The 24911-nt window shown below is 39.7% G+C and overlaps 1 protein-coding gene and 1 pseudogene across 3 annotated transcripts in view; both read right to left on the bottom strand.

Moving 5' to 3' along the window:
• The window catches only part of DCUN1D1 (defective in cullin neddylation 1 domain containing 1), a 44771-nt gene that overhangs the window by 6986 nt on the left and 12874 nt on the right, over positions 1–24911 (bottom strand). For all 3 annotated transcript variants that reach the window (XM_030931641.1, XM_010366230.2, XM_010366231.2), the window contains exons 2-6: positions 21965–22181; positions 19666–19834; positions 16680–16810; positions 2065–2147; positions 1750–1846 (exon numbers count right to left, since the gene is read on the bottom strand). In XM_030931641.1, the coding sequence (XP_030787501.1) occupies positions 1750–1846; positions 2065–2147; positions 16680–16810; positions 19666–19834; positions 21965–22181 (697 nt within the window). The remainder of the gene's footprint in view (positions 1–1749; positions 1847–2064; positions 2148–16679; positions 16811–19665; positions 19835–21964; positions 22182–24911) is intronic.
• Positions 10556–11834, bottom strand: LOC104664653 (annotated as a pseudogene).

Raw genomic sequence — 24911 nt, 5'->3', positions numbered from 1 at the left:
AGTCAGGCAATGGAAGTAATTTGGTCAAAACGGGCAGCCTGAGGCAGGAGAATGGCGTGAACCCGGGAGGCGGAGCTTGCAGTGAGCCAAGATCGCGCCACTGCACTCCAGCCTGGGCAACAAAGCGAGACATCCTCTAAAAAAAAAAAAAAAAAAACTGGCAGCCTAAGGAGGGGCTATGATATGATAGCATGCTGCCAGTGCTGAAGGCATAGGAGGAGAAACAAGTTTTCAAGCATTCTGTGGCCATCTCATAAAGGAAATTAACAGGAAGTGTCAAATTCCATCCTATTTCATGTTAATACATTACTAAAAGGCGTAAAATTCAATATATGCATGCCTCCACACATTCACATGCCCATCTCCAACTCAGAAAGCTCTCCATTTTTGTGTAAAACCTAACAGAAGACACAATTATTAGGTATACGCATGATTACACATTTCTCACTTTGGAGGGAAGATTATAAACGACAATGAAAATGAAGAAAAGAAATAACATCATCCCTGATTAGCCTTAATGATTTCAGGACACTTTTAAAGACACCAAGATCACAGGGGGTTTTTCAAAAAATATCTCCATCCTGCATCCTGCCAGTTCTCAAGTGGACTAGGGAAATATGTATGAAGAAATCAATGTAAATCACTGCCACATATAGAAAAATACAAGTCCACATCCTAGTAGTGGATGGTAGCACCATCTTTATACATTTATGAAGAAATAGCAGAAAAGTATTCAGTGACTGTTTACTGAATGCCAACAGTACTGTATTAGGCAGTTGAAGTAAGTTTCAAAAAAAAAATAGGCCGGGCACAGTGGCTCATGCCTGTAATCCCAGCACTTTGGAAGACCGCGGTGGGTGGACAACAAGGTCAGGAGTTTGACACCAGCCTGGCCAACATGGTGAAACCCTGTCTCTACTAAAAATACAAAAAATTAGCTGGGCGTAGCGGCAGGCACCTGTAATCCCAGCTACTTGGGAAGCTGAGGCAGGAGAATCGCTTGAACCCAGAAGCCACAGGTTGCAGTGAGCCGACACTGCGCCACTGCACTCCAGCCTGGGCAACAGAGCGAGACTCCATCTCAAAAAAAAAAAAAAAAGTCACTGAACTTAAGGAGTTTACAATCAAGCTTACACAGAAGACTAACAGATAAAAAAGAGATACAAATAGGTACAAAAGTACATCAAGTAAAAAGGTTCCTAAAGTAAACTGAAAACCTAAAACGGATAAAAATTACTCATGCTTTTCTGGAAGACATGAATGCTGAGTTGGAATCGAAGGACAGAAGAATATAGATTGGTAAATGTATGAAGGTATTTCATACATTCAGAAGAGCATTAAAAAAAGCTTGGAGCTGGGCACAGTGGCTCATGCCTATAATCCCAACACTTTGGGAGGACAAGGCAGGAGGACTGCTTGAGGCCAGGAGTACAAGACAGTAAGACCCCTACTTCTATAAAACATTAAGAAATTAGTCAGGCATTGCAGCACATGCCTGTAGTCCTAGCTACTTGGGAGGCTGAGGCAGGAGGACTGCTAAGCCCAGGAGTTTGAAGACTTGCAATAAGCCATGCTTGCACCAGTGCACCCACCCTGGACAACAGAGTGAGACTCTATGTCAAAAACAAAATCATAACAAAAGCTCAGAGGAGGGAATTTCAACTCCGAGAAAAACAAAAGTACTGAAGAAGTTCAGGGGTGTATGATAAAAAGGTCAAAAAAAATTGGTGTGGAAAAAAATTTCATTACCTTCTTCATCATAATTAGACATGTCATCTGCAATCATTGTACTGAAGTCTAAAAGAAGATTCCAAGTGTCTTTTGGTATTGATCGTTTATGATGTTCCTATTTAAAAAACAAAAACAAAATACATTTGTATCACTAAAATGAGCTGGACAAAAACAGTTTGGAAAATTTTAAATACAAGAATGCAAAACAACTGTGTTAACAAAATTCTGGTAATCAAATTTCGCATTCTATATTCAATACATTATGTTAATTTATCTTTAAACATAGCAGAATTTTAGAGAAAATAGAGAGAAATGCACAAAATGTGAACTTACCAACAAAAATTTATTCCATAAGTCTAAGAATTTAAATCTTCCATTAAGCACTAAGTTCCAGTAGGCAATGGCCATTTCTAGATCTGAAATATTAAAAAAGAATTATGTATTTAAATGCTATAAATATTTGTCCCTGCAAAAATCACAAACAAAAAAAAAAAAAATAGGTAAGACCAAAGAAAGTCTAAAAATAAAAAACTTGTATCCTGAATAGTTTTGTATTAAAAATTTCCTATACAAATGAGTCCAAAGTTTGTATCCTCCTCCTTCAAAAATGACCAGGGCCTTTAGGACAAAAAGTGATACCACTTATCTCACAGGGGAATTCTGTGTTTTAAATTAGATAATGCAGTTAAACATAGTAGCTCACAAAAGTGTTCAAATATTAGTTACTGTACACCAGGATTTCTCAACCTGGGCACTTCCAACATTTTAGGCCAGATAATTATCTGCTGTAGGGGTGCTGTCCTGTGTACTGTAGGAAACTTAGCAATCTCTCTGACCTCCACTCACTAGCTGCCAGTAGCAGCTTCACTCAATCCCCCACTGGTGACAATCAAAAATGTCTCCATATATTGCCAAAGACCACCTGAGGGGCAACCCAGTTGAGAATCCCTGAGGTACACCTACAGGCTGGAATGTGAAGGACTGCTCCTCAATCCTAAGTAACCTTATGCTCTAAATTGTTTACTGACTGATCCTGACCACAAAGAGACCATTAAAAATACCGATCTAAAACTTAAAATTAATAAGAAACTAAGAATTTCTTAAAGTTTGCCAAAGACAATATAAATGACTTTTTTTAATTGGGCATGGAGCAGAGAAGGGTAGAGAAGGCAATAATGCCGCATGACAAAGGACTAACTACACTGATCACACGACAGAGAACTACACTTATCACACGACAGAGAACTATGATCTCTTTCAAGGAACCACAGTAGTTAAGAAAGTATCTGGTTTTTATGACTGAATTTACTCCTTCAGCACAAGAAAAATTACATCCTAAGTAACTTAAAAGTCCTTTTATTGATAGATGACATCTTAAAACCATTTTTTTTTTCTAAGTCGGAGTCGCTCTGTCGCCCAGGCTGCAGTGCAGTGGCGCGATCTCAGCTCACTGCAAGCTCCCCCTCCCGGGTTCACGCCATTCTCCCGCCTCAGCCTCCCGAGTAGCTGGGACTACAGGCGCCTGACACCGCGCCTGGCTAATTTTTTGTATTTTTAGTAGAGACAGGGTTTCACCGTGTTAGCCAGGATGGTCTCAATCTCCTGATCTCGTGATCCGCCCGCTTCGGCCTCCCAAAGTGCTGGGATTACAGGCGTGAGCCACCGCACCTGGCCAAAATCATTCTTTACAATTGAGAAATCATGAGAGATTAAGACAGACAAAAATTGGGGCAAGTGTTGCCCCAATTTTAAAAGCAACAAAGAGCCGGGCACAGTGGCTCACACCTGTAATCCCAGCACTTTGGGAGGCCGAGTCAGGCAGATCACAAGGTAAGGAGTTGAAGACCAGCCTGGCCAACATCATGAAACCCCATCTCTACTAAAAATACAAAAATAGCTGGGCATAGTGGCGGGCGCCTGTAATCCCAGCTACTCGCGAGGCTGAGGCAATAGAATCGCTTGAAACCGTAAGGTGGAGGTTGCACTGAGCCAAGATCACACCACTCCACTCCAGTCTGGGCAAGAAAAGCAAAACTCCGTCTCAAAAGAAAAAAAAAGAACAAAGAGCAGGCCAGGCACAGTGACTCTCACCTGTAATCCTAACACTTTGGGAGGCTGAGGCAGGCAGATTACTTGAGGTCAGGAGTTCAAAACAGGCCTGGCCAACATGGTGAAACCCTGTCTCTACTAAAAATACAAAAAAATTAGCTGGGTGTGGTAGCAGGCGTCTGTAATCCCAACTACTTGGGAGGCTGAGATAGAAGAATTTCTTGAACCTGGGAGGTGGAGGTTGCAGTGAGCCAAGATCACACCACTGCACTCCAGCCTGGGTGACAGAACAAGACTCCGTCTCAAAAACAAACAAAAAAGAGAAAACTTATGCTAATTCGCTGTCAAAAATGGATGATTTGTAAGAAATCAATTATAGGCTGCATGCAGTGGCACGTGCCTATAATCTCATCACTCTGGGAAGCTGAAGAGAGAAGACTGCTTTTGAGGTCAGGAGTTTAAGACCAGCCTGGGCAACATAGCAAGACCCCATCTCTAGAAAAAATTTAAAAATTAGCTGCTCGTGGTGGTATATGCCTGTATTCCCAGCTACTCTAGGAAGCTGAAGCAGGAGAATCCTTTGAGCCCAGGAGATCAAGGCTGCAGTAAGCTATGATCATGCCACTGCACTCCAGCCTGGGTGACAGGTGAGGTCTCTTAAAAACAGACAACACAACATAAAAAACAATATCTACCCCCCACCCCCACATACACACACAGTAGCTGGAAACCTGCAAGATTGACCCTTAACTTTCTTCAATGATGGAGACTACATATTCCTCAACTAACAGACTGAAATACACAGTAGGCATTCAGAAACTGTTAAGTGGACAAACTTCCTACGGTTTCACATACAAACGTACTTACCTTCAAATCCATCATCATCTTCCTTCAAACTCAACAGAAGAAACTATCCTTTCTTCTATCCAAGGATAAGCCCCTTACACCTCTATTCTAAATCCAATACCATCCTGCCTCTTCAAGGAATCTTGTCTGTTGATTCACTTTCCCCTCTTCTCTACATCTCCAACTTTACCTTGTTCTCTGGTATTTTGAACTCCATCAAGAAACAGAAACATGCTCAAGTTATCACTTTTTCTTTTTTTTTTTTTTTGAAATGGAGTCTCACTGTGTCGCCAGGCTGGAGTGCTGTGGTGCGATCTCGGTTCACTGCAACCTCCAACTCCCTGGTTCAAGCGATTCTGCTTCAGCCTCCTGAGTAGCTAGGATTACAGGCACGCACTACCACGCCCTGCTAATTTTTGTATTTTTAGTAGAGATGGAGTTTCACTATGTTGGCCAGTATGGTCTCGATCTCCCAACCTTGTGATCTGCCCACCTCGGTCTACCAAAGTGCTGGGATTACAGGCGTGAGCCACCGCACTTGGCCAAGTTATCACTTATCTTTTAAAAATCTTTCTTGGATCTTTTTTTTTTGGTCAACCAAAATAGGTTTATTTATTTATTATTGTTATTATTAGTTGAGACAGGGTATTGCTCTGTAGCTCTCTTGGATCTCTTATCACATTTACTGGCTATACCCTTTTTCTCCTTCCCTTCACAGGTAATATTGAAACAGCACTCAGAATCTCCTACATAATACATAATTTGTTTGAAAATCAAATTCTGACACCCATGTTTTAAGAGAACTAAAACATGCGTAATACCGGCTGGGCGCAGTGGCTCACAGATGTAATCCCAGCACTTTGGGAGGCAGAGGTGGGCGAATTATCTGAGGTCAGGAGCTCGAGACCAGCCTGGCCAACATGGCGAAACCCCGTCTCTACTAAAAATGCAAAAAAATTGGCCGGCATTATGGTGGGCACTTGTAATCCCAGCTACTCGGGAGGCTGAGACAGGAGAATCACTTGAACCCAGGAGGCAAAGGTTGCAGTGAGCCGAGATGGCCCCATTGCACTCTAGCCTGGGTGACAAGAACAAAACTACATCTCAAAAGAAAAAAAAAAATACGTAACACCTATTTCTAATGGCACTTCCCTGTTAATCTTTGCAATCCGTAAAATCTGTAGAGCCAATATTCCTTCCAGGTTGTTTAATTCTGTTCTTTACCAACTCAATGTAAAATTGTCTGGCTTAAGTGCCAAAAATGTTCAGTTGAGACTAAATATTTGCTGTTATTAGTGTGCTTAATTCACTTCACTTTAAATGCTTTAAATTTATGAGAACTAAGCGTACTGCTAGTGTATTTTTTTCCTTTTCAACTAATTTGTATAAAATAAGGATGACGATGAAATACTCAAATAAGTACTAACCATGTGGCACCTCTAAATGCCGATATGTCAAGCTGATATACCAAAATAAGAATCTGACAAAAGTAAAAGTTCAGGTTGTAACCCTGAACATAGTGAGACTTGGTCTCTACTAAAAATCAAAAAAACCAGCCGAGCATGGTGGTACATGCCTGCAGTCCTAGCTACTCGAGAGGCTGAGGCAGGAGGATCGACGGAGCCCAGCAGGTTGAGGATGCAGTAGGTCATGATTGTGCCACTGCACTCCAGCCTGGGCGACAGAGAGACCCTGTCTCCAAAAAACACACACACACAAAACAAAGAAAGTTCAGGTTGTAAAAGAAGGGAATTTTTTTGTTTTTTTTTTGTTTTTTTTTGAGATGGAGTTTCACTCTTGTTGCCCAGGCTGGAGTACAGTGGCATGATCTCTGCTCACTGCAACCTCTGCCTCCCGGATTTAAGTGATACTCCTGCCTCAGCCTCCCAAGTAGCTGGGATTACAGGCATGCACCACCATGCCCAGTTAATTTTTTATTTTTAGTAAAGACAGGATTTCTCCATGTTGGTCAGGATGGTCTCGAACTTCTGACCTCAGGTGATCCACCCACCTCGGCCTCTCAAAGTGCTGGGATTACAGGTGTGAGCCACTGTGCCTGGTCAAAAGAAGGGAATTTCTTATAGTCTACATTCATTGCCCTGTTTCCCCATTTCCCACACGTTCTAATCCTGTTAACCAATGTCTAACCTGTCATCCACCCCAATGAAATTAAAACTCTGAAGGGTCATCAGACCCTCTGGTTACTAAATGAATACTCTTACGTCCTCTCTGCCATATCTTAGAGAACTGAGCATACCTCCTGATAGAACTGTCACTTCCTTCAGCTTCAAAGATAAGCACTCTACTGATTTTCCTCCATTCAATCTAGGCTTCTCATTTTCTTTTCTGGGGGCTCCTCTTCCTCCATTCATCCATTAAATGTTGGTGTTTTTTAACAATGTGTGTCAACAATAACCACTTTTCTAATCTCCCTCAGATTTTCAAACCTGTATCATTTTTCATGTTATACATTCAACCACCCCTAACAGCTCCTAAATCTGAAACCTATCTCTATATTCTAGACTCAGATATCTAACTGCCTGAAGAGATCTTCAACTTGGTATCCGCGAACAACTTCAACTCAGCAGGGCTCAAACGGAACTCTGTCTTACCTCTACAGACCTGCTCTTCCTTCTCTCTCTCAATGTCACCACCCACTACAGTATTTCTCAATGAAACACTTCTCATTAGCACCAACCCCATCCCCAACACCCTGCACCCCCTTCCCATGGCCAGTAGAAACCTTAGGTCATTATGACAAAAACCCCACAGGTTCCCCAGATGTCTCCTGAAAGTGTTGATAATCCCTGAGAAAGGCTCCTTCCTTCCTCATCATATACAACCAACCAAAGTACCTTTTAAATCTATCTCTTCTCCATCCCCACTGGGAAGGCCTATGTTAGGATATTCCTCATTTCTAACTAAATCACTGGGATAGCTCCATAACCAATCTCTCTTCTAGTCCAGCTTTCACTCCTTTCAAAGGACCACAGTGCTTTGAGATGGACCTTTCAGGCATGAATCTGGTGTTACTTCCATGTTAAAATTCTTCAATGATTTCCAATTACCTTTAGATAAAATTTGCACTTCTAGTCAAATGAACTCACTTGCAGTTCCTCAAAGGTGGAATGTTCTTTCACCTCTGAGCAAGTGAACATGCTGACCCCTCAACCTGAAATGGCTTTTTTCCTTTGGTCTTGAAAACGTGCATTATTCTTCAAGGTTCAAAAACTATACCCTTTTTGAAGGTATTGCAAACTACCCCAGACAGACTAAAAATGCTTTGACTCCACGCTCTCAGTGTAAGCAGTCAAGTGTTTTTGAATAAAAAAGGAAGACTTTAACTCAAAAAGGTTAGTAAGTTATAACTAAGAGCTGAAATACATAAGATTAAACAAGGATAAAATGTTAATTTCACAGGTATAGGAAAAGAAGCCCTTAGAAAGAAGTTTCTAAGAGATGAAGAGAGCAGCTTAGCTAGAGAGAGGTGGTTCAACATAGTAGTTTAGAGTATGAGTTTTCGTCTCTCAAAGCCCTAGTCTACAACCAGTTAAGTGACCTTGGGCAACCGGGCTGACTTCTCTTTCAGTTTAAAATGAAGATAACAATAGTACCTATCATTACTGGGTTGTTCTAAGGCTAAATGAGTTAATACATACAAAGCATTTATAACAGTATCTGGTAAATAACCTATCAGTTCTTACTATTACCATTATTTTAAATCATTTAGAATTATTATATTACATTCTGAAGCAGTATTGGAAAAGACAACAAAGTCAGTGATAAGGTAACAAGAAGCAACAGCAGTTAAAATAAATGGAAGGAAAATATACAGAAAAAGAAATAAGCAAGTCCTAATAACAAGCTATTGCCTAAAATTGAGATCCTTGCAGAATAAATCCTTAAGTCCTTACAGTAAAATGTAAAATGCAAACAGAGATACTCCCCATGTTATTCTTTCAAAGAGAATCAACAATAATAATGTGAGATTTCACAGCAGATCATCAGCTGAATGCAGGATGAACATGGAAATGAATTGAGACTAGACCCAATCACAGTCCCTAAAAGAAACAAAATGTTGCCAGCTCACTAGAGAGGATGGAATGGTGATTTAAAATCCTATTTACAATGTCTTTTTTTAATCAATTTCAACAAATTTTATAACAATGAAAAAAGAGATATAACATATATAGTATAAGTCTGTTCACACAAAGTTCAAAACCAGTGCTTCAACAATTTCAAATGGTTCAGCAAATAAAATATGTGTGTACATCCATCCATTGAGATATAAAGAAAACGTGGTAAAATGTTAACAATTGGGAATCCAGGTGAAGAATATGCAAAAGTTCACTGAACTATTTTGCTACCTTTTTTGACTGATATTTTCAATTGATATTTTTCAGAACAAAAAGAGGCAAGAGTTAAAAAACTAGACAAAGCTAATTTAAATTGTTTAGGAACACAAACATGGGTAGCAAAGGAATTAAGTCCCTCTAATTATCAAAATTCAGAATAATTTCCAACTCTGGGAAGAAAGATGAGCTTTTGCTGAGAGAGTCTCACTGGGATCTTCTGATGTTGGTAGTTCCTTCACCTGGCTGTTTAATGCATTAGCTGTTCCTTATATTTATTATCTATATAAATTCTATGCATTTTTTTCTGTATGCACATTTCACAAGGAAAAAGGTAAAAGCAATGTGATGAGGTATATAAAAATACAAATAAGGCCGGGCGTGGTGGCTCAAGCCTGTAATCCCAGCACTTTGGGAGGCCAAGACGGGCGGATCACGAGGTCAGGAGATCGAGACCATCCTGGCTAACACCGTGAAACCCTGTCTCTACTAAAAATACAAAAAACTAGCTGGGCGAGGTGGCGGGTGCCTGTAGTCCCAGCTACTCGGGAGGCTGAGGCAGGAGAATGGCGTGAACCCGGGAGGCGGAGCTTGCAGTGAGCTGAGATCCGGCCACTGCACTCCATCCAGCCTGGGTGACAGAGCAAGACTCCGTCTCAAAAAAAAAAAAAAAAAAAAAATACAAATAAAAATCGCTATATACTTGTTAAACATTATTTGAGAATGCTGCTTCTGCTCTGTAACATGCAAACATAAGTAATGAGGCTTTTGCTATGAGTCATTTACTTGAGATCATTTACCAAAGGGCACTTACTGAGGACCAATTTTTGAGGCTAGCAATATAATAATGTCATCTTATTTTTACATGAGGTGGTTCTTTTCTTATACAACCATCAATTCTGAATCTGGTTTAGTTTAGTATCAGGTAATACATCATACACGATTTATATTGTTCATGCCTAAAATCTATTTTTCTATAGCTTTTTCTGATTTCGTCATTAGGATTTCACAGTATCTTTTGTGAAATAGTCAGAAGCTGGTCAGAATTTCACATTCTTAAATTTACCTTTCTTTTTTTTTGAGACTGAGTCTTGCTCTGTTGCCCCGAATGGAGTGCAATGGTGCGCTCTCGGCTCACTGCAACCTCTGCCTCCCGGGTTCAAGCGATTCTCCTGCCTCAGCCTTCTGAGTAGTGGGATGACAGGCGTGCGCTAATTTAAACTGACTTTTTTTTTTTTTTTTTTTTTTTTTTCGAGACGGAGTCTTGCTCTGTCACCCAGGCTGGAGTGCAGTGGCCGGATCTCAGCTCACTGCAAGCTCCGCCTCCCGGGTTTATGCCATTCTCCTGCCTCAGCCTCCCGAGTAGCTGGGACTACAGGTGCCCGCCACCTCGCCCGGCTAGTTTTTTGTATTTTTTAGTAGAGACGGGGTTTCACCATGGTAGCCAGGATGGTCTCGATCTCCTGACCTCATGATCCGCCCGTCTCGGCCTCCCAAAGTGCTGGGATTACAGGCTTCAGCCACCGCGCCTGGCCTAAACTGACTTTTAATACAGTGATATTAATTCACTTGACAGTCTCCTCCTGTGTTTTCTAAACCAATATCAAAATCTAAATCATCATCACTTTCTTCACTTCTATGGTTGGAACTTAGATTCTATTTTCAATATTTTCTGTTTTTCCTGGTTCTTTATGGAACAGAATAGCAATGTCTTCTTTCCACATTTTGCGCAAACTTCAAGTTCACAGGCACATGATCTACAAGTTATGAGATAAGAATCCTCCACTGTCTTCTATAAACATTTAACATGTTTTTTAGGTTTGATAATGGTTTGTATTTGCTATATTTTACACACCACTCAAGAACTTCTTTAGTTTTATAGTGCTGACATACTCCATCAGGAGGTTTTTGTTTTTATTTCTTTATTTATTTATTTTGAGACGGAGTCTCACTCTCTCACCCAGGCTGGAGTGCAGTGGCGCGATCTTGGCTCACTGCAACCTCCACCTCCCAGGTTCAAGTGATTCTCCTGCCTCAGCCTCCCAAGTAGCTGGGATTACAGGCACCCACCACCATGCCCGGCTAATTTTTGTATTTTTAGTAGAGACAGGGTTTCACCATGTTGGTCAGGCTGGTCTTCAACTCCTGACTTCAGGAGATCCACCCGCCTTGGCCTCCCAAAGTGCTGGGATTACAGACGTGAGTCACTGCGCCCGGCCGCATCATGAAGTTTTGCATTATTTTTCTTGGTCTGAACACTCTTATCAAACTTTTTTTTTTTTTTTTTTTGAGGCAGAGTCTTGCTGTGTCGCCCAGGCTGAAGTGCAGTGGCACGATCTCAGCTCACTGCAACCTCTGACTCCCAGGTTCAAGCCATTCTCCTGCCTCAGCCCCCTGGGTAGCTGGGATTACAGGCAGGCACCACCATGCCTGGCTAATTTTTGTACTTTTAGTAGAGATAGGGGTTCACCATGTTGGTAAGGCTGGTCTCGAACTCCTGACCTCAAGTGATCCACCCGCCTCAGCCTCCAAAGTGCTAGGATTACAGGCATGAGCCACCGTGCCTAGTTGAACTTGTCATTTTTGAAGCTAAATATATTGCGGTGCTTCTGAGGCCTGGAATGAGGCACGTTGCTTTTCTGGGAGCTCATCACCGAAACCACAATTGCCCCTTACTGGGAGCAGGCAAAAGCCACAATGTCTTAATATACTTAGAAATATCTACAGCTAATACAATATAATACCAACAACAAAACACAGAATGTGGAGTCCTAAGTTCTGAGATCTAGTCTCAGTGCCAGTCCAACCACTCTCCAGTTAGGTGACCTTATTAACAAGTCAGTCTCTCTGGCTATGAGTTTCCTCATCTATATGATGGAGAAGATAATATGCTTTTACTTAGCTCAAAGGGGTTGTTATGAGAACCAAATGGGATTATATAGATGATCATGCTCTTTAAAACACTATAAAATTATTCCTAAATATTAAACTAAATGTTTAACGAATAATGTTCAAATCATTTAAATCAATTGTAGAGGTGTAAGATTCCAGCTGAACCACAACCTACAAGAAAGTGACTCACAGACTTTAGCCTAATAAAAGTTCAGTATGGCCCTAAAAATGATATGGCTGCTAAAGAACATATACAATCTTTGATTAAATTAACATAATGAATAGTCTCACAAAAAATAACAGATCCACGGTGTTATATATTACTTAGACTCCTTTTGAAATACGATGTTGGACTTTATGGGCTCTATTTTGAAAGAAATTGGAAATGTGTTTGGGGTGATAGTAGTGGGAATAACAAACGTCTCCTGTAAGAATAGTTAAAATAACCGGAATGCTGGCCTGGAAAAAAAACAAAAGGTAACTGAGAGTGGATCTTTAATTTTAGCCTTTGTCTGTGTTGCACTGGGGCACAAGTAAGAGCAACGGTAGAAGTAATAAAGACAAAGACGTTAGCTTAATAAGGAAGAACTGTGTAATAACAAGTAAGGATATTCTGTGATAGGAATGGACGACTTCCTAAAACCATGTGTGTCCAGTCCCTGCATGTGCAAAAGGAGAAGCTGAATGAGCATCAGGTAAGGATCCTACTTTGGGTGGGCTAAATTTTATAGAGGACTTAACGAAATCCCTTTCAAATTTAAGATTCAGGCAATTATCAGAAAACAGCAGGCTGGGTGTGGCAGCTCATGTCTGTAATCCCAAGATTTTGGGAGGCCAAGGCAGGGTAATCACTTGAGGCCAGGAGGTTGAGGCCAGCCTAGGCAACACTGTGAGTCCTTATCTCTACAAAAAGTTTAAAAATTAGCCAGGCGTGGTGGCACACACCTGTAGTATTGGCTACTCCGGAGGCAGAGGCAGGAGGATCACTTGAGCCTAGGAGTTTGAGACTGAAGTGAGCTACGATCGTGGCACTACAGTCCAACCTAGGCAGGAGAGCCAGGATCCTGTATCTAAAAAAAATTTTTTTTTTAATGTTTAAGTCAGATTACTAAAGCAGATGGCAACAGAGGAAGCACCGTATCCTGGTATCACAAGAAATAAAGTTATAAAAAGTGAAAAAATAACTAGCCTGGGCAATACAGCAAGTCTTCAGTTCCACAAGAAATTAAAAAATTAGCCTGGCATGGTGGGTGCTTGCCTATATAGTTCCAGCTACTTGGGAGGCTGAGGCAGGAGGATCACTTGAGCCCAGGAAGTCAAGCCTGCAGTAAGCCATGATCGCGCCACTGCACTCTAGCCTGGGCAACAGAGCAAGACCCAGCATTAAAAAAAAAAAAAAAAAAAAAAAAAAAAAAATGGAAAACACCAGTTCTCATTTTAATTAGCGCAGCTATTTATAAACAAACCACAGTGTTGTCACTCACTCTCTGCCAATTTGTTTTGGGCCTTACCTCGTCTCCTATGATCTTCTAATTCCTCTCTGCCAACTCTTGTAATGTAAGAGCACTGTGAACCCTTAGAAAGGCTGTTAAAAAAAAACTGTTTCCTTTTTAATTACACTCTGCAAATAAGCAAGTCATTACATTTCCTGATACCTAACACCAAAGCAAAACAAACCAAAAAAAACTAGGATTTGTCTCTTACTACATGTTTCTTTCTTTTTTTTAATTAATAGACTTTTTTAGTTTTAGGTTTATGAAAAGTTGAGCAGAAAGTAGAGATTTCCATATACCCTCTTCCCCAGTCAGTTCCTACTATTTTTAACATCTTGCTTTAGTGTGGTATATTTTTTATAACTGATGAATCAATATGAATACATTATTATTGACTAAAGTTCACATTCTACATTAGAGTTCATTCTTTGTATTGTACACTGTATGGTTTGGGAGGGTCTTAAATAATATTTTCATTGTAATTAAATACATGTAACATAAAGTTTATCATCTGAACCTTCTTGAAGTGTGCAGTTCGGTGTAAAGTACATTCACATTCCTGTGCCATCGATCTTCAGAATGCTCATCTTACAAAACAAAAACTCTACATCCTTTAAATATTACATTTTTTTCTTAAGCACAATACTTATTAGGTAACAGAATAAACATACATAATTCTTAAATATAATGCTTTCACATAATTTTTCCTGTAATCTAAAATTCTAATTTATCATATTAATATATCCATTACTTATAAAATTTTAATTTTGCTCAATTTTTACCACATATAATAAAAACTAAGATTCAGTATCAAAAGTATATATTCACCCAAAACACTATTTATTTTGTGCTCCAGTAAAGGGTAGAGATATAACTAAGAAATAGGTTATGTCCCTTTAAATCAACATTTGACATTCAAATTGTATTTAATCTTATTAAAATATTGTGCTACATTTCTAAATATGACAAAATAATGATTTTATACATACATGTAAATTCAAAGACTTTAACAGATTATTATTTGTGGAAAGGAAAGGGAAAAATAGAAAAAACATCCCAGTTGGCCGGGCGCGGTGGCTCAAGCCTGTAATCCCAGCACTTTGGGAGGCCGAGATGGGCGGATCACGAGGTCAGGAGATCGAGACCACCCTGGCTAATACGGTGAAACCCCGTCTCTACTAAAGAATACAAAAAAAAAAAAAAAAAAAAAAAAAAAAAAAAAAAAAAAAAACATCCCAGTTAACTGATGGCCCCAGACAGAGAAACTAATTGTAGGTATCCTGGCTTATTTTGCCCGCAAATTGAGGATTTTTCCTTTAAGAATAAAATTCAATTTATATTGAACAATCAAGCTGGCAAGAAGGCTTTATCACTGAGAATTTCGCTTTACAAATATGTTATGAATCTTTCATCAATTCAGTCATGTTTAGTAACTCGTGGGGCCATACTACATTACAAAGGTTATACATTTATCCCATCCTCTCTACCTTTTCGTCACTTCCTCAGTCTAATCTCTGTTAATATAATCTGTTTCTCAATACTTTCCCCCTGCTAATTTAAAAAATAAAGAGGAATTAGTGCAAAAGGCCCTAATTATTAGCCTCTCCAACTACTACTGTATCTTCAAAAACCGAAAAAAAAAGACCTCACTTACCTTCACTGGGCAAGTTACTCAACCTTTCTATGCCTAAATTTCCTCATCTTCAAATTAAGGATAATAAACGGCTAGCACTTTATTACTATGTATTTGGCAGGGCACATAGCAGGTGGTAAATTACTGAAAGGATGAATAACTCAAAAAATTGGTAACATTAAATGAGGCAATGCTATGGTTTGGATATGGTTGGTTTGTTCCCACCAAAACTCATCCTGAAATTTTATCCCCAGTGTGGTGGTGCTGTAAGGTGGGGTCTGGTGGGCAATGTTTGACTCATGGGGGTGGGTCCCTCATGAATGGCTTGGTGCTATTCTCCTTTTTTTGCCAGAGGGAACAGATTAGTTCCTGGAGTGTGTTATTATAAAGTGAGCCTTCTCCTCCTGTTTGGTCTCTCTCTTCACAGGAGTCCACTTCCCCTTTGACCTTGTCTGCCGTATGATGATGCAGCATAAAAGTCCTCTGCAGAAGCCAGGGCCATGCCCCACTCTTAGCCTGCAGAATCATGAGCTAAACAAACCTCTTTATACGTTACCCAGTCTCAGGTATTCTGTTACAGCAACATGAAATGGACTTACATACAAGACAAGTAGTATATGTAAAGTACAGTACTTAGCACAGTGCCAGGCATACTAAAAGCTCACATTAAATGGAAGTTATCACCATCACCAAAATCTTCACTGGGTCCCCATTTACCACAAATTCCAATTTAAACCTTTCTGTCTCCAAAAAACACAGAAACAAAACCCTTTCTGATTTCAAAAGAAGCCTGTGGTTATTTAGCTTTCTTGTGTCTCACCAATTTAATCTCCAAACAAGCATTCCCACTAAAATCAAACCAACAACTTCTCTCTTGTGCAAAGCCAAGCTTATTGCTAAAATTTTAGACCTTCATTCATAACTATCTTCTCACTGGAACATCTTTTATCTTCCCTTGTCCAGCCAAATACCAAACCTTTTAGTTCATATCCCACCTTGTCCAGGAAGCATTTCCCAACCACTCCTGCTTTTACTCATTTCTCCCTCTAAAACTCTTATACACTTTTATTATTTTGTAATTATCTACTAGCACTATCTAATCTTTTTAGGTAATTTGCAAATTGTATCTTTTACTCTCATATCCCTTAGCTATCCCAAAAGCAAATGTACAAATACAAATGGATTGATCTAAACTTTTACAGTGACTATTTCTGGATAAGATTATGAATGATAAGCATTTCCTTTTTCATCCTTACAGTTTTCAAATAAATCATAACAAAAAAGAATAAATTTATCTGGCATTCTATGACTCAAATCTTATAGTGCTATTTCTACAGGTTCTAAGATCCTAAAATATCTTCAGGATCATGAATGAAAAAAATGAGTAAATGAATGAATGCATAAATAAATAAATGTCAGTGGAATTTTAACAACTATCTTCTATACTGACTGTAGTTTTCATAAAACAAAAATCAGTGGTTCACATGTAGTACCCAGGGTAAACTTATTATTCAACGTGTATGGTATTCTCTGATTAAAAGTTTCCTGTTTCTAATTACTTTTCAATAATTGGTATTTTCATGACTTTATGCTCAAAACACACAACTTTCTATTACAAAAATGACACTGTCAATGTATTTGAATATATCTAAAACACCAAATATAATTTTTAAAAATTCTTACCTAATCCTTTTTGTCCTGGATTCTTTGCAAAATTAAAAGTAAACTGGTAAAAATCCTTAAATCGTCCTGGTTCTTTCAATTCTTGTTCCATCTTGGGTATCTGGGCCTTTAGTTTTTCTATGCTGTCACATCTACATTGTAAAATTAAGTTTATAAAAGATTAACTTTTTCACTATAAATTAATAACTTATTTATTCCCATGAGGGCTTACATTTATTTCCTAGAACTACTTTTTTAAAAATCAAATAATTGGAATTCAATCTTTTTATATTACATAAATACAAACATGCATGGAGGTTAGCTGCGGGAAGAGGTCTAGAGTGATTAAACATTCTAAATAATTACTTTTAAAAGAAACGGGCTATTCGTTTTAATTACATAATTCATTAAGCTATCAACACTTTCACTAGTAGAAGTCAGCTTCAGTGGATAAATAAGAATGTATAGTAATCAGCATAACAATCATTGTAAACTGTATTAGACACTACTGACACAGTACTTAATCGTGTTTACTATCTAAATTAACTAAAAGTATGGTCTCTTGCTTATGAGGAAACATTCCTTTTGAAAACTTGCTTCTTGTCATATACAAAGTATAGTAGTAAACAGGTAAACCCCCGACCACCTCCAACTGAATTACCTCAAATTAATATTAAGCTTTTTCTGTATGTGCAAAACATTCAACTTTCAAAGAGTTTGAAAAGCTCTAAGTATCAAGCCTTTAGTTTCCTAGTACAGCCTTATGGTAGAAATACCCTATTTCTTTTTTTTTTTTTTTTTTTTTGAGACGGAGTCTTGCTCTGTCCCCCGGGCTGGAGTGCAGTGGCCGGATCTCAGCTCACTGCAAGCTCCACCTCCCGGGTTTATGCCATTCTCCTGCCTCAGCCTCCGGGTAGCTGGGACTACAGGCGCCCGCCACCTCGCCCGGCTAGTTTTTTGTATTTTTTAGTAGAGACGGGGTTTCACCGTGTTAGCCAGGATGGTCTCGATCTCCTGACCTCGTGATCCGCCCGTCTCGGCCTCCCAAAGTGCTGGGATTACAGGCTTGAGCCACCGCGCCCGGCTGAAATACCCTATTTCTTATAGATTCCACAAACAAATCCATTTTTTTCCTTCTAATCATTTTTTGCTTTTATTTTCCTTCTACATTCTTTGTAACACCTTCCAGATCATTAGTTTGTAAATTAAAATTTTGATTTGAAAGTTCATTACATATTATACGAATTCAGTTTCAAATTTTTAAAAACATTGCTTCCTTAAGTTCTGATGAAACCTGTCCTAGCATAGAAAATCCCAGCAAGTTCAGGATGGGCCTGGCTTTGGCTGAAGGACATAGTGTCCAGGCCAGTTAATTTTCTGCCTCTCAGCTTTAAACCTACCCTTCTTTGCCCTACTTTGCGATATTGGACTACAAACTGTGAGACTTCATTTTTCTTGCCAGCTGGCTCAGTGTTAGGCTCTACCAAGAGCCAAGGAAAGGCTGGAAGAGGAAGAAGGAACTTTTCTGATCCCAGTTTGTTTTCTCCAGAGGGCAAGGGTTTTAGTGTGTGGGAAGGTCCCAGCAATATCCACCAGTGGTAGCAATCTCACAGCCTGCAGCAAGTGGCCTCTAGGCAGCTTTTTCACCAGCATCACAGGTGGCCACACCCTCTCCCTTCAACCCCCAGGTCTGAATCTCAGCCTTGTGGGGATCTCCTAAGCTTCTAAATTTCTTCCTTGTCTGTGCCCTTCCCTGACTTCCCAGAGGTGGTAGCAGCTTGCTGCACCTGCTACCCGTTATGCCTTGGAGTTTCCTTTTATCCTTTTATCTATTTGATAGAGTAAAGCAAGTCTTTAAATTTTCCCTGTTAAAATTACAGGTGTGGTCTTTTTTTGTTTTTTGTTTTTGTTTTGTTTTTTTGTTTTTTTGAGATGGAGTATCGCTCTTGCTGCCCAGGCTGGAGTGCAGTGGCATGATCTTGGCTCACCACAACCTCCACCTCCCGGGTTCAAGCGATTCTCCTACCTCAGCCTCCCAAGTAGCTGGGATTACAGGCATGTGCCACCATGCCTGGCTAATTTTGTATTTTAAGTAGAGACAGGGTTTCTCCATGTTGGTCAGGCTGGTCTCCAACTACTGACTTAAGGTGATCCACCTGCCTTGGCCTCCCAAAGTGCTGAGACTACAGGAATGAGCCACCGCACCTGGCCCCTGGTGTGGTTTTTGTGTCTTGACTGGACCCTGACTGATTGCAATGTCAATCAGGCTCAAATCATGACTCTAATACTACCTAATTCTATAATTTCTCTGTACCTCAATTTCTTCATCTCTAAAATGGGGACAGAAACACTATTCTCAAAAAGTTGCTGTGAAGAGGTAGGTGAAATACTTAGCACAGTTAACTGAAATAAAATAATGTTTAATAAATGTTAGCTATTATCATTTAATAGTGGCCCTCTAAAAATAGAAAGGGCAACTTGTTACCTACCAACAGACTGATTACTTCTGTCTGCAACCTCATTAAATATGGACAACTAGAGGTCATAGGTAAAACCTCTACCCATGACTTTTCAATCAATTTACCCAAAGACATTCAGCTAATCACCTGTCAAAGTGTAAGTGAAACAAGTAGTAACTTCTAAGGCATCTTCCAGTTTTTAAATTCTAGGATTTTATAAATGCAGGGTTCACAGTCTCACATTAGGAAATAACTTTAAAACTTGGTCATTTCACTCTTCCGTGGTAAATATGCATAATTTTAATACTAATGAACCTGCCTTAGAAGCAAATGATAAGAATATATCCAAATAGAATAGGCTGTACTAACTACACAAATAACTTGACAAACCCAGAAAACTGTGTAACATGGAAACTAGCAAGTTAACCCATTTCTGTTTATACCAATGTTTGTAGGCCAGCAAATCTTTAAATTTACACTAAAAAATTCATGACATAATTCAGTTCCACAGTAACATATCTAATTTCCTTTTGTAATTATATACTCACCCTAATTCTGTCATGCCATCCATGAACTCCTGTTTGGAGAACTCGCACTGTGTTGCTGCTCTGAACTTCCATGCAATAATCAACACACTAATGCTGGCTGGATCGAGTGCCAGGTCATCACAGAACTGCTGTATGCCATCTATTCCAATTTTATTCTCATCCTGAGGGTCTTTAAAAATAATAATGCAATATTAAAGTAGTGTCATATTATGCTACATTACTAAAACTGAAAAAGATAATGCTTTATATGTCATTTTTTAAATGACCACAATATATGGAAGGCATGAAACAGTATTACTCTAACATACACTTTCCCATTATTTAAAGCCATTCTCCTCTCTAACAGCATTCTTAAAGTGTATAAAAGAGATACATGCAGATGAGACATGATTTTTTAAAGTCTCATTTATTCATGTGAAATATGTCCCATACTTATACACATTCAGAAAATCAGACATTCTTATATAGGGACATGGGATTCTAACTCAATATATCCATATTTTGCCTAGGTAGGCATTCTGAACAGAAATTCTTCTTTTTTTTTTTTTTTCTTTTTTTGAGACGGAGTCTGGCTCTGTCGCCCAGGCTGGAGTGCAGTGGCCGGATCTCAGCTCACTGCAAGCTCCGTCTCCCGGGTTTACGCCATTCTCCTGCCTCAGCCTCCCGAGTAGCTGGGACTACAGGCGCCCGCTACGTCGCCCAGCTAGTTTTTTGTATTTTTTAGTAGAGACGGGGTTTCACCGGGTTAGCCAGGATGGTCTCGATCTCCTGACCTTGTGATCCGCCCGTCTCGGCCTCCCAAAGTGCTGGGATTACAGGCTTGAGCCACCGCGCCCGGCCGAAATTCTTCTTTTCTTAGAACAAAGTTCACTTTCCCACAACAACCACTTCTTAAGAGTATCAGAAAAACTGTAAACTAAACTATGCAATTCAACCCTAATCTCAACAATGTGAATATCTGTTGTTTAAAGAAAAAAATCAATACTTATCAAAGAGGCAAAAATTTTAAATAACAAAAACAAAGAGAAAGAGGCACTCATAGACTGCTATCCAATATGATTTGCTAGCACTTTTTTTTTTTTTATTTTTGAGACAGAGTCTTACTCTGTCACCCCAGGCTGGAGTGCAGTGGCATGATTTCAGCTCACTGTAACCTCTGCCTCCCAGGTTCAAGCGATTCTTCTGCCTCAGCCTCCCGAGTAGCTGGGACTACAGGCACATGCCACCACGCCCAGCTAATTTTTGTATTTTTAGTAGAGATGGGGTTTTACCATATTGGACAGGCTGGTCTCGAACTCCTGACCTTGTGATCGGCCCGCCTCGGCCTCCCAAAGTGCTGGGATTACAGGTGTGAGCCACCACGCCCGGCCTTGCTAACACTTTTCTTAATCTGGCAATATCTCCAGCAATTAAAAAACATACACATCATTTGACTTTAGAGCACAAGTTATGCATAAAATATCCCATATTCAGAAAAACTTTGAAATTCTGTAAATGTATTTCTGCATAAACATAAAAGATACGGAAGGATCCACACCACTGGTTACTCAGGAGAATGAATAAGGAAAAGACAAACTATTAACCTTTTCTTATTCATCTATTATGCAGTTGAACTTTTTAAAAACTATGCATTACTTTACAATTCTTTAAAGATTTAGCATGCAGGTTTTCTTAAAGACTGGTTCAGCTGAGTTTTATACAGATGAGGGGAGAAAAAACAGTTCCCCATCCCCATGCTCAACTTGGACGATGGGGGAGGAAAAAAAAGGAGGGCAGGAAAATAAAGAGGCCAAGAAGAAATTTTAGTGCAAAGAAAATAATTTCTCCTCAGAGTTCTTGAAATAACCCTAAGATCGGCCGGGCGCGGTGGCTCAAGCCTGTAATCCCAGCACTTTGGGAGGCCGAGGCGGGCGGATCACGAGGTCAGGAGATCGAGACCATCCTGGCTAACACGGTGAAACCCCATCTCTACTAAAAATACAAAAAATTAGCCGGGCGTGGTGGTGCGCGCCTGTAGTCCCAGCTACTTGGAGGCTGAGGCAGGAGAATGGCGTGAACCTGGGAGGCGGAGCTTGCAGTGAGCCAAGATCGCGCCACTGCACTCCAACCTGGGTAACACAGCGAGACTCCGTCTCAAAAAAAAAAAAAAAAAAAAAAAAAGAAATAACCCTAAGATCTACAGACCTCTATTGGACACATCCACCCAATTTATGTTATATATAGTATTTGATTTCTCACAAGCCCATCACCTTGGAAAATCTGGTCCAAAATTTATTTAAAGTCACAAGCAAGCACTCACCTTTGTATCTATTGTACAGTTGTTCTAACTTCTTCCTGTCCAATGATCCTTTTACACTCTCTCGTATATAAAGTTCAGGATTTTGGAAAAAATTATCTGTTGCAACATCTAACTTCCAGTCATTTTGAGATAGACAACTTACTGCTGTTTTTTCACTAGATTGTGTGAAGATCATAAACTGACGAACTTTATCCTTCTGCGATGATTTCAACTTGTTCTATTGAAACCAGAAAATAAACTGAAACTCCATGTAAAATCACATAAGACTAAATATTTCTATATGGCTGACAAAACGTTCTTAGTAATACTTTTTCCTCATAAAACATTAAAACAGTTTAACTTTATTTATTTTTGATCTATTATTAATCAGAAAGACTAACTTTTAAAAAATATGAAACAAAAAATATGGTACAGTTTTGGAAGAGAAATAGGACAGAAGCAAAGGAAGCTCAACCACCCAGCGTTTCTCCTACAGTGGGCCCTGAGAGCGTACAGAAAGGCTGCAGAAGGGAAGCGGTGCTACTTTCCAAACCTGGACAAGCACAGTGCTCTGAGATGGATGCACAAGTAGTGGTGGGGAAGCAGGTGACATGATCTGACCAGTGAGCAAATGTTCCTGGGGAACCATGAGATTAACAGGTGTTTACTGCAGTCCTAATATCCACTATAAAGGATATGGGGCTAGGGGGCAGGGATCCTCCCTCCCCAACACCACCTACCTTGTTTTCTTGCTGTTTTTATCAAATAGGAGGAAGCAATAAAATAGAAGGATTTGACATTTCTCCTAGTTGTATTCAGAAACCAAGAAAATTATCAACAAAATTTCCTCATATTTTCACTCAAATCAGGAGAAGCATCCTTCCTACCGAAATAATTTTTTTTTCTTTCTCCCCTGGAAGAATCACGTCATTCCCTTACCCAGAGCCTAGCAGAGACCCTTGGTCTCTCCAAACAGCCCTTCTACCTCTTCTCAGAGAGGGGAAGAGATGAAGAGATAATCACCTCTTCTCACTTGCTGCACACTGACAAGGATTCATTTCTCATCTGACCTAAACCCACAGGAAAAGAAGGCAGGGTACTCTCTCCCAGTATCAAAGACCATGTTCTCCCTTCCCTCTCACCCAAGCCAGCCTCCAAGCAACTGCAGCCCCATCACTGTTACTCTTCTTCCTCCCAAGCTCCAATACCATCTTCTAGCAAAATACTTGGGTTCTTCCTGAGCTACTATTGTAAATGAAGAGCGAAAACTTGAGTAGGATACTCATGAATAGACATAATATTCTGTGGTTGGCTGGGCGCAGTGGCCCATGCCTGTAATCCCAGCACTTTGGGAGGCCCAGGCAGGCGGTTCACCTGAGGTCAGGAGTTCGAGACCAGCCTGGCCAACGTGGTGAAACTCCGTCTCTACTAAAAATACAAAAATTAGCTGGGCATGGTGGCAGGTGCCCATAATCCCAGCTATTCGGGAGGCTGAGGCAGGAGAAATGCTTGAAACCAGGAGGCAGAGGTTGCAGTGAGCTGAGATGACACCATCACACTCCAGCCTAGAAGACAAGAGCGAGACTTCATCTCAAAAAAAAAAAATATGTGTGTGTGTGTATATATATGTATGTATGTATATATATGTATGTATGTATGTGTGTGTGTATATATGTATGTGTATATATACTTTTTTTCTGTGGTTTAAGCAACACATTTGAGAGCCCCAGATTCTCTCATCTGGCCCAAACAGACAGATCGTAAACATCAACTTCCAGATTAGACAGATCAGAGAACCCTAACCAGAAGGTTAAGGCATTTGTTCAAAAATATCACTCAGGTTGTTATTAGTAGAAATGAGACAAGAACAAAGAGGTCTCATGAATCTGAGTAATCTTTCCATAAATCACACTGCTTGCTATACATATTTATAAAGCTTTTGAGATTTTACAACATATTTCTACCAATCACAGTAAAAACAACACTATACAAAATCAAATATGAAAACTAACCCTATCTCCCTATTTCTTGCAAAATGAAAAATGTCTATGCTCTAGAATCTGATCTGTCAGTCACACTCCTCTCTTTGCAAATATGTTACTGTTAAGATTACAGATTAAAATCTCAACCTCTGTACTCCAATAAAATTGAGAAACTATAAATTCACTACTCTTCTGCTACTTCACTAATAACTCTACAACATCAACATCTGGACATCAGATAAGTCATATCCCATTGCAAAACACATCCCTCAAGTGTCTAGGATTCTTCCCTTTGGAAAACTATCTCCTCCTTGAGATTTACTGTTCAATGACAACAAACTCACAATGAAATCAAATGCCAAGGAAGATAACTGTCCTAATTTAATTTTGCTTAAATGAAGGTTAACAAGGGAATCATTTTGATTCCAACTTTTGTTACTGAAAATTATTTTAAAACTTAGTACACCTTTCTCCTTTGAGTGATAGAGTACCCTAACATATGTTTTAATCCTCCTCTGAGAAAGAAGGTAAAGTACCAAAGGATCACTGTGATCGTCAGTGACCACCGTATAACGGTGCAGGAAGTGTTGGAGATTAACCTGCAAGTATGCCAACCACAGGCCATATCCCGGAAAATACGTAGGTTTTTTTGTTTTTTTTAGAGACTGGGTCTCGCTATGTTGCCCAGGCTGGTCTCAAACGCCTGGGCTCAAGCAATCCACCTGCCTCAGCCTCCCAAAGTGCTGGGACCACAGGAGTGAGCCACTGTGCCTGGCCTGGCAATTACTTTTTAATTAAACCTGATACAACTTATTGGCGTAACTTTTCCCCCATCCTCCTAAAAGTTGGAGGTGGCAAAACAATCAGATTTAGTTGGGGTTTTATCATATAGTTTTAAATCCAGTGCTCTGTTCCCTGCAGGGTCAATCACCTTTGTTGAAGGGAGGAAGGAAAAATCATAGCTTAAGTCATTTCTACAAGCCAAA

Source organism: Rhinopithecus roxellana, chromosome 1 (assembly GCF_007565055.1).
Source record: "Rhinopithecus roxellana isolate Shanxi Qingling chromosome 1, ASM756505v1, whole genome shotgun sequence".
In the NCBI taxonomy this organism is placed as follows: Eukaryota; Metazoa; Chordata; class Mammalia; order Primates; family Cercopithecidae; genus Rhinopithecus; species Rhinopithecus roxellana.
The sequence above is the reverse complement of the archived record's forward strand: the minus strand, read 5'-3'. Positions and strand labels throughout refer to the sequence as shown.